We start from the raw sequence: 10,233 nt of genomic DNA, 5'->3' as shown, positions 1-10,233 counted from the left end.
GTTATAAGAACCATTTCATCGCTCTCTCTTACCATGCAAATGAGGGGGGGCATGTTTACTGGCTACCAGTGGATCTGGGCCTGGCGGACAGTCTATATGCCTCTCTTGTTGAGCCTTATGCTGGACCAACTCTCCCACGTTCTTTCTACTTGTGGGCTGCAGATTCTCATCTATCAAATCCATATCTGGTCCAGTAATCTCAGTGGCATCCCCCAATTGCTGCTTGGCTAGATGATCCAAATTCACGGAGATGATTTCACTGGCTTCACTGGGTGTAATGCATGGGTTAACACAGCTGTTCTCTCAATGTCCGATGAAGTCTGACATTAGGGCCAGGCCCCCTTCCCTCATTCTGCCATACTCCCTGGGGGGATGGAGCTCTGGTCCCCTGGTCTCAGAGTAGACAGCTCCAACTGGCCTCTCCCTTTCCCTCTCCCAGTTGAGCATGTCTCCGTTATCGACCCTGCTCTATCGACTCTCTTAGGCCTTGGGTCCTGGGCGACTAACTTGTACCTGCCTGAATTTACCCACCATCCTCACATAGTCCCAAGCCTTATACTGGCTGACCTGCTGGCTCTGGGAGGAGCAAAGCATGCAGTCCCACCTTTGCGTATCAGAGCCCCCTCTGAAGCTTTATGGAATATGGCTGAGTGCAGCTAAAGCAAAAGTAAAGGGAATAGTGAGTTACACTCGCCAAAAGTTGGATCTCCACACGCCATGCAGTGGAGGGGCTTCCACCCGCATGAAGATGGAGAACTAAAGGGGGCTGCCGAGAATAATTGCGATGAGGGGGAGGGTGGATAACTGGGTACTGCACCACGTGCTTCACTGTGCTCGTTTGGTGTCCTGCCAATGTTACGGAGAGCCTCTTGTTCTGTTTCTTCATATATGATTAATAAGGAATTCAGCACAGCCTCAGAACCCTCATTGCTTCGTGCAGCTGTATCTTCTCTCTCGTTATTTCCTCACCATCTCCCAGTGACTCACATCAGGTGCCACCAACCTTGAACTGTAATTGAAGGAGGCTGCCATCCAGACCTGGCGCCGTGGAGAAGGGATGAGGAGAAAGGAGTATCTGCAGCCCATTCCGTCTCCCCTACACTGGTCAAGCATGCATCTCAACTCAACTCATCTCCGGTCCTCCAGCGACAGTAGACGCCAGTAACTGACCCCTCACTACGTCAGATGCACTTTGCACCGCCACCACATACCCCGCTGTGCAGGATGCCGAGAAGTGAGGAACTGAGGGGAAAATCCTACACTCGCTCGAGAGTTTCGACGTGGTGAGAGGTGTCACCTTTCACTGGTGCAGGAGTGCGCAGGGAGTGGGTAGCAGCTCCTGCAGCTGCGAGCTAGCTGCTCTGCAACCTGGCACCGCCCGTCATGTTGGCCAGAAGACCACTACTACAAACTTAGCCTCAGGTAGTATTGACTATAATGGATGCTCTCAGACATGGACAAAGCAAATTCTCTAACAACTGTTGTTCCTCAATTAAATAAAGACCTTAAATAAGTATTCAATCATTTTAATGATTGCGTGTTGAGGATGACCAGTGATAGAGGTCATTGTCTACCTGGATTATTCTCACAAAAGACGCTCTTCAAATCCATCACAAACTCAGGAAAACACCTCTACACACTCAGGCACTTTGAAACTTGCTTCAGATGGAGCGTGAATACAATAGTATATGGTATTGCTCATCAGGAGGGAAGCACCCTATTGGCCTTGAGTTGTAATCACATTCAAATAAAGCATAGCACTGTGTGATTTTATTTATTTACGTTTTACTTCACACCTAAGATTACAATTAACAATTTATTTTGACTTCCTTTTTCATATCTTCTTCAGTTCCTAGCGGGAAAGCTTGGGAGTTGTCGTCAGTGTGCAGTCCTGTGCTGCGATGCTATAGAAAGAGCCCGTGGCATTTCTCTGAAAGCTGACCAGTCCCATCGACTCTTGATGCTGGAAAACCTCGCACTCATTTCCTTTTCCATAATCTTTCTTGTCATTTCTCGAACAAAACTGGTGCAACGATGGAGATCATAAGCTAGAAAATAAAAGTGCAGAGGGGAAAATTTAAAGAATTCACATATAAACATATATTAAGTTGTGTGTAATGGATCATTACAAATATACATTTTCAATTAGGGAGAGCTTTATGTAGCTTACCCCCTAGCATAGACGACCACATTCAAAGAGGTCCTGTGGTTGGTTCTCTGTACTGAAATGCATTTTCGTATTATTTTTGATCGTTGGTTTTACTCGACACGGAGGGACATTTGGCAAATGTATAAGAAAAAGACGCATTTAAAATGACGCTTATCCGGAAAAATCCATTAGAATTGTGAGGTTCTTCGATCTGAAATGTCCAAACTATTTGTAGTGAAAAGTACTATAAAGGATTCAATTCTATTCAAAGCTGGGTGGAATTTAGAGGCAACTTTGCACGGAGTTTGCAGGGCTGGCAAAACAAGGAGGAAATTACGTGTTTCTAAATATATTAGACCAGCACATTTGGCCACCATTCTTTTCCAATAATTCAGAGAACTCAAAAAGAGAAATAAATCAATAATTTCCTTAACAGGTTCTATTGCCCTATCGACAGCTTTACCTGATTGCTGAGATCTATTGGCAACTAACAGCATACACACAAAAATACATATATACATATAGGTATGCAAAAAGGATTTTTTGGACAGCACCATTCAGTCATAGGCTACTGTTGTTCTGCAGAAGTTCGGCATTGATTAAGTGGGATGTCAATCAAAGTTGGTATCATCCCATGCAATTTTCCAGATGAGACATCATGGTATGCTGCCTTGCCATACCCCTCCCCAATTAATTTGTATTTTTACTTACTGTCCTTCTATAGCCGTCAGGCATGTTTCAACAGTAAAGTAAAAAAAATGGCAACACAGTGCACATGCATGCATCCAAGCCAAAATGACAGTGCAGTGCAGATACATGCATCCATCACAAAGCATGCACATGCTAGTGGGCCCATGGAAGCCATTTTTAACGTTTTTTCTTACTATTCGAGGATGGCATGGTATGAGCACGTATGTTCACATGCATCACGAAGCATGAGTTGCGATCCATATACACATATGTGCAAGCTAGTATTGGCATAGCCAATGGGTCGGCATTCCCATTTTCAAGGCGATCCCTACTGGCTTTGCTAATGCTTGTTACTTATTGTGATACTTATTACTTCATGTCAGGTCTTGAACTGCCATTATGTACTTATTATGTTTAGCCGGAAACGGAGCACACAGGATAAGCTCACTTTTATGTAGATCTATTGGAATCATATCTGGGCTAGGCGCCTTCCATGTTTATTTTATTTGAATGTGTTCTTATTATTTTCCATGCACCGTAGCGTGCTACATATCAGAAATATGATTTTACTCAGATTGTTGGTAATTTGTTAAATTTACTGATTCAAATGAGGTGATGAACTAGTCGTCTTTACATGGGTGATTAACAAAAGGTTTTTGAAATGACTTATGTCGAGGCATCATGGATTAATGAACACTATTTATGTACATATATTTCGGAGATTTCAGCAATTCATAAAACACCTCAAGTACAAATGCAATCTATGAAAAAACAGAGGTTTAAATGCATAGTTTGCCTCCAAGCTGAAACAAGCTTTCAGATTTGAGCATTTGCACTCAAGACTATGGGTTTTATTTAGAGTTTGGTATATGTGTCACGGACGTGGTTTTCATCCCTCCCCCTCTCCACAGTGTGACAAATGCCATAAGCTATAAGAGACTATAATACAGCAGACAGGATATCCGCTTGTTTGTGACAGAGCATTATGTCTGCCAATCTCTAAAAAAAGGTCTCTAAACAGGGAGAATATTTGTTTCCGTGGTGAAACCTATTCCTCAAACAATTTTGAAACACAAAGGTGTTTCCTTCCATAACCTGGAACCATAATTAACTTCTGCTTTCTGAAAGAGCCGCACACTGTGTGTTTCCGGGTGAGAAGCAGCATCCAGAATATGAATAAAACCCACAAACTGCCCCACACTCTGTAAATGATTGGGTGCAGGGAAGGCCTCTCTCACTCCCTTTTTGATTGAGGAAAGAAAGTGTGGCTCCTGAAGGGCAGCCACGGTGCCACCCTTCTCTTGATACACATGTCAAAGGTGTCATGTGGGGTATACGAACTTTGTGCTGCGTTGGCTTTGCTGACTGACATAATTAAACAGTGCTGCACTCAGAGGCGGCAAAATGCCCATGGGCAGGGAGGCGGGGATACAAGGGGGGCACTAAAAACCAAAGCAGCACTCATCGGAGGTAAAACACCGGCGATGGGAGCGTGTGTTCCTGTTTGACCGGCAGTGAAATGTATACAAATTGTCACTTGCCTCCTTAAGAGGGCCTAGTTAGGGAGAAAAGGTCACAAACGACAGAAAAAATAAACCTTCCTGGCACTATTGGGAGTTCTTAATAAAAGAGGAAGAGTTTTACATGAGTTGGAATACAAGACACCAATATTACCCCGAGGCCGACTAGAGCAAGAGTCCAACATATAGTCTTCCTCTCTAGAGAATCTATTAGAAAATACAGCTGTTAAAAAAAGGAGTACAAATCACGGACAAAAGCCATCTAAGGTGGTTGAAGATCGTGACAAAATGATGGGGGTTTGAAATCATTGAAACACATCCTTCTCTTTTGGAAAGGGAACCTCAGGCACCACAAACATCCACCTTTGGTGGGAGCGGATGTAAGTATGACCATGTTCCTCTTTTCAGGAAAATATCATTGCCCTTGTATTGCACACACCAAAAGGAAACGTGATTGTTTGACATTCTCCCCTTGAACCATCTTGTGCCTCTGACCGTCCATCCTTGTGCTCCTTTTTCTGGCTTCTCATTCCAGTGTTGTGTATCATTTTCAGCACATCTCCCTGCCAGCCCAAAAACTTTGAGGCTTCCAGGACTGCAGGCACACAGATTGCGGTCATGGGCAAACTAGTTAGGGGACCCGTCACATACAACCTTCCAGTCTGTTGATGAGGCACCAGATGACAACCTGCCACCTCCACCGAATAATCAAAGCCAATCTCACAGTTCCATGTGCAGGTCTATCAGTATACTCCTTCTGGGAGGTCCAGGGTTTATCAGGAAGATAATGGAAGCCACAACAAACCAACAAGGAGGAATGGACTTAAGAAGCATCTTCCAAACAGATGGATATTCTTTCTGTGTATCAAGTGTATATTGAACCTCATATTGTGGTTGACCTTGTAACATGAGGGGAAGTGGTTCAGAATTAAGACAATGGATAAGGACCAGAGACATAGGGTTTCAACTTTGAAGTAAGGAAAGCAGAATGTATTTTCTAAGTATAAGGTAACTATAGATGAAAGGACTAAGGATTGAGCTAAAGAGTGATAAAAAAACCACAAAATATTAGAAATTCTTAAGTAGGCATTAGATTTCGGTATGCCACAGGGAGACAGCAGAAGGTGAATGTGAGCTATATTCCTATAATCTCATGGCAGGCCAGCATATGGGGGATGGGGCCCTGAGAAAGCTACAATGTGTGAAGGTCACTTGGTTTGGACTTCTTGGGAATTGTAGGCAGTAGTGCCCTTTAGGACATTGTGAGAACATGATTCATTAGTTGGGGTTGATTGGTGTCCGCCACAAGTAATGAAGTTGCTATTTAATTAGATCTAGTCAAAGGTTTCAGTAATTTATACCTGAGCCTAAGCCCATGTAACTATGGCACAGAACAGACAGCTTAACACAAATATGTAAAACATATAGAAGCACCAAAACTGTTAAAAAGTCAAAGACACAGGACAGTAAAAATCCGTCTCCAAAATATTCAAAACGAGAAAAGTTTAATAGGCGAATTGACATCAAAGCAACAAGACAAAAAACAATAAGTGAAAAATGGCATATAATTTTAAAAAAAAGATTTAAGAGAAATGGTACCAAGAAGTACAAAGTGCCAACTGTGGTCATTTGTCGAAGTAGATGGACTTGGTTCTATTTGCAGGGTTATTCCCAAAATCTTTGATTCTTCCTCCTATTCTTTCCTGACCTGTTGTTGGTTTTAGGACTCTGAGCACTTTACCACTGCTAATCAGTGCTTAAGTGCATATGCTCCCTGTGTAAAATGCTATTATGATTGGTTCTCTCTGATTGGCATATTTTGATTTATAGGTCAGTCCCAAATAAAGTGCACTGGGTGTGCCGGGGATGGTAAATCAAATACTAAAAGTGGGCCTGCCTCACTGATTATGCTTCTCACGTGAGTAGCCCTGAAAAGATGTCTCAGACATGCCACTGCCTTGCCTGTGCACAGTTTGCTAACTGCCAACTCGACTTGGCAAGTGCACCCACTTGCCAGGCCCTAACCTTCCCATTTTTTACATATAGGACACCCCTATGGTAGGCCCAAGGTACCCCCTTGGGCAGGGTGCAGTGTATGTGAAAGGTTGAACTTGTAATGATGTGTGTAACATGTCCTGATAGTGAAATACTGCCAATTTCATGTTTCACTATTAAAAGGCTATCTTGCCCCATAGAACAGAATGGGGAATGCTTTGTAACATTTTACAAGAATATCTTCCCATACGGATAAGATGAAAAAATAAAATTTAGGCTCTCTGAGCTCAGAATTTAATAACACATCTTTTCCTAAAGATGGTTTTTAAATTGTGTGTTTGAAAATGCCACTTTTAGAAAGTAGGTATTTTCTTGTTTAACCATTCTGTGTGCCTCTGCCTGTTTGTGTATTGACTGTCTGGTTTTGGTGCTACAGGGGCTGGGGAGGTGCGTTCTCTCAGACAGCCACTTGCGGGGTTGATGTGTGTCCTGCCTTTCATGAATGAGTCAGGGCTGGGCTGTATAGACCTGGGCTACATTCAGAGTAGGGGGAGGAGTTCTCACTAGCACCTGAATAGGCAGGTCTGCATTTAGAGTGGTGACAGGAGATTTCCCTTGCACCTGAATAGGGTCTGTCTGCCTTACACAATGCTGTCTCTACCTACTGCCGGGCTACTGCACCAGAAAGGACAGAACTGGTTTGGACTGGGCTCAGAGACCCTTGCACAAAGAGAACAAAGACATTTTGGGGTATAAGTATTAGACATAAAACCCCTGAACTTTAGACTACTTCTGGAATCAAGAGGATCCTTTGCCATGGAGAAGAGCTGAAGAAACTGAGGAGAAGTACTGCCCTTGCTGTGTGTCTGGGGTTGGCCTGCATTTGCTGTTTTCTGCCAAAGAAAGAAGAAGGACTTTGATGTGTGCTGTGTCCCCTGCTTGAGGAAAGTTTCCAAGGGCTTCAGTGGAGCTTGCCTCCTGTTTTAAAGTCTCAGGAACACAAAGACTTCACCCAGGCTCCCCTAAACATCCTTGCTGGGACTTTTGACCTGCCAAGCGGTGCCTGTGACTGTCTGGGGCCTCTGGAGGTTGTTTCTGCTGTTGGGAGCTGGAAAAGCAACGCAACGACAAGGAAATCAATGGATCGCTCTTCTTGCAACAGTTTTCCCACGCAACACAGTGGTGCCAGAAGAATCTCCCCGCATCGCCGCACCATTGCTGAAACCAACGCAGTGCCTGTCCACGCGGCAAGAATCAGAGCATCGAGGGATCGCAGCTGAATAGGTCAACGCCGCACCGCCGCAACGTTTGCCGCCGCAACCCGGATTTCCACGCATCGTCCCTGTGCGGCAAGTTTTCCCTGACGCATCACCCGCGGATCAGAGTCATCTCAGAATCGACGCATCGCTTCCCCCTACAGACCGTACCCGACGCATCGCTCCCCTGTGTACAACGGAACTGTCGCATCGCATCCACGAAGGTCTCAGGAACGACCCATCTATTTGTTTTTCGATGCATCTCTGCAGCTGTTTGGCTGGTTGAATTTTGTCGCAACAAAAGGTACTTTGTAAAAAATCACGCATCCATAGTTTCCAATGGACTCAGTTGCCAAAACCTTTTGAAAGTCATTTTTCTTAATACTTGTATGTTGGACTTTTGTCGTTTTGGTCTTGCTAAGTTTAGATAAATATACTTTATTTTTCTAAACCGGTAGGGTGTCCATTTGTGGTGTTATCACTGTGTTACTGTGAGGGTTAGTACAAATACTTTACACATTGCCTTTGGGATAAGCCTGTCTGCTCGTGCCAAGATACAAAGGGGGTGAGCAGGGGTTATCTAAAGTGTGTATCCTCCTCACCCTGATTAGAAGTAAGGGTCCCTATTTGGACAAAGGTACCTACCTCTACCAACTAGAGACCCCCATTTCTAACAGAGGCTGCCTGCAATGGTGGCGGGTTGGGTACAACAAGTAGATTTGTCCTGCTAGGTAATGAAAGTTGAAAGTTAAAAAAAGATCCTACTTCCTTGTCGGAGTTTTTCTGTTGAAAAACTCTTCCCCACATGGGAAAACCTGAAATGTAATCTGATGCCATAGAACTGCCGGTCGGTTAATTTGCATGGTTAGTCCCCTTGAAGCTCCGGAATGCCCAAAAAAAAGTTTATAAGAATTTCAGAAACTCCTTTTGGGGCTCAAACAACCACAGGTATATACTTCCAGTGCCTCCAAGGCCTCCGGATGAGCACTTAGAGACTTTCAGGGTATCAGATAGCGGACAACAGCAAGTTGAGTCCAGGTCCAGTTGCCACTTGTCATCTGGGATTCTTCACAGACATCTCCTCCCCTGCTTTGCTATGTTCCTGGTGCCACCCAGGGGATCAGCCTTATGATCCTTGGAGATCTTTTTGTACTTGAATTTCATGTGGAAGGTGGTCGAACCTCCTCAGGTACATCCCACAGGTCACAGGTGCCAGGCTCAGGTTTAGTCTGCCTGCATTCCTTTTGCAAGTCCAGCAGTGTTCTGAGGAAGGCTGGGTGAGGGTCCAGCTTTGTAGGATTCACAGCCCAGAGGTGGGGCATACTGTAAGAAACTACTAGTTCCTCTCCCATCAATGGAGTAAAGGTTCCCAGGATCTGACCTACCAACGTTTCCAGTTGGTCCTAGTTGCCTTACTGCAAACTGGCCCAAAATGCCATGTGCTAGGGAATTTTCTAAATGGTGAAAGTATTTGACCACACTGAACCTGGTTTACGATGACTAGGGATGCGTGTAGGAGTGTCATAGGTAAAGTTCCAGTGTGCTCCCATGTCTAACACTAAAATCGAGTCTGATGTAGCCCCTGTATCAACAACAAACACAGAGGCAGAAGAATGGTAGGATAAAAGTTGGGTTATTTTCTAACTGTCAGTGGATACACAAGTATTGTCTTGGCATTATATTCTCTCAATTTCAAGTGTAACATGTGGTTCAATAGACCTGTCATGCAGGATTTGACACTGTGGTGTAACACAATGCCTACAACCTTTACCCTGCACATTCTGTTGAGCTCAGAGGCCTCGTCTCAACCAATTCAGGTCAGCCTATTGTTTGCTCCTTGGAGGGATTTTATACCTCTTTCACACCTATTTATGGGCTTGAGAACAGCCTGGGATCTGGCAGAGGCATATGCTTATCAGCTTTCGGACAGTTCAGACAGGTAAAGAGTAACTTTCTAAAAGTCATTATTCCCTGGTAATTATTAAAAATCCAACTTCACCATTGCATTGTATTTTTAATACCTATTAAAAGTAGAGGTTTAATTATTTTTCTAACCTGTCCTATTTCTGAGGACAGCCAAGCCTGTCACAGTAAAAATATCTTTTTGGACCTTGTCACTGTAGAGACATTGCAACATTAACAGTCTAAATGTTCCGCTCCTCAATAAATTCCACCCTATCTTGTGGGCTACAAAGCTGACAAAGGGGCGACTTACTAAAATTTAAAAGGGGGGTACCTGTTAAAAAAGGGTATTTTAATTGGTTGCACTGCACGTTTTACAATCCAGCAGTCAGGCTACAATGGCAGGCTTGAAACCATGTTTTCCTTTGTCAAAATAATGGGTAGTGCAGTAGATGCAACAGTCCACCGGTGAAATGTAACTTTTCATGTGATGGGTATATTTCCACATCATATACTATGACTCATAGTCTATGAGCTGATGGAGAAGTTAAATAAGCCAGTGAAGGAGTAGCCTATTGTTACATGTTTTAGGCATCAGAGCACATGCACTGGGAACTGGACAGCAGTGCCCCAGTGTGCAGAGTTTAAAAATAAGCAATACAATTCTGCAAAAAACTGGGGATGACAAAGCAAAAATGTTCATTTTCTCACACAGGCTCTC

The 10,233-nt window shown here is 43.9% G+C and overlaps 1 protein-coding gene across 1 annotated transcript in view; it reads right to left on the bottom strand.

Annotated features, from left to right (window-relative positions):
* Positions 1-1,878: 1,878 nt before the first annotated feature.
* The window catches only part of LOC146855284 (uncharacterized), a 123,190-nt gene continuing 114,835 nt past the window's right edge, over positions 1,879-10,233 (bottom strand). The window contains exon 6 of the mRNA XM_085651109.1: positions 1,879-2,048. Within this exon, the coding sequence (XP_085507235.1) occupies positions 1,879-2,048 (170 nt within the window). The remainder of the gene's footprint in view (positions 2,049-10,233) is intronic.

The sequence above is a fragment of the Triturus cristatus genome, chromosome 4_1 (assembly GCF_964204655.1).
Source record: "Triturus cristatus chromosome 4_1, aTriCri1.1, whole genome shotgun sequence".
Classification (NCBI taxonomy): domain Eukaryota; kingdom Metazoa; phylum Chordata; class Amphibia; order Caudata; family Salamandridae; genus Triturus; species Triturus cristatus.
Note: the sequence above shows the minus strand (reverse complement) of the source record. Positions and strands in the feature narration are given on the sequence as shown.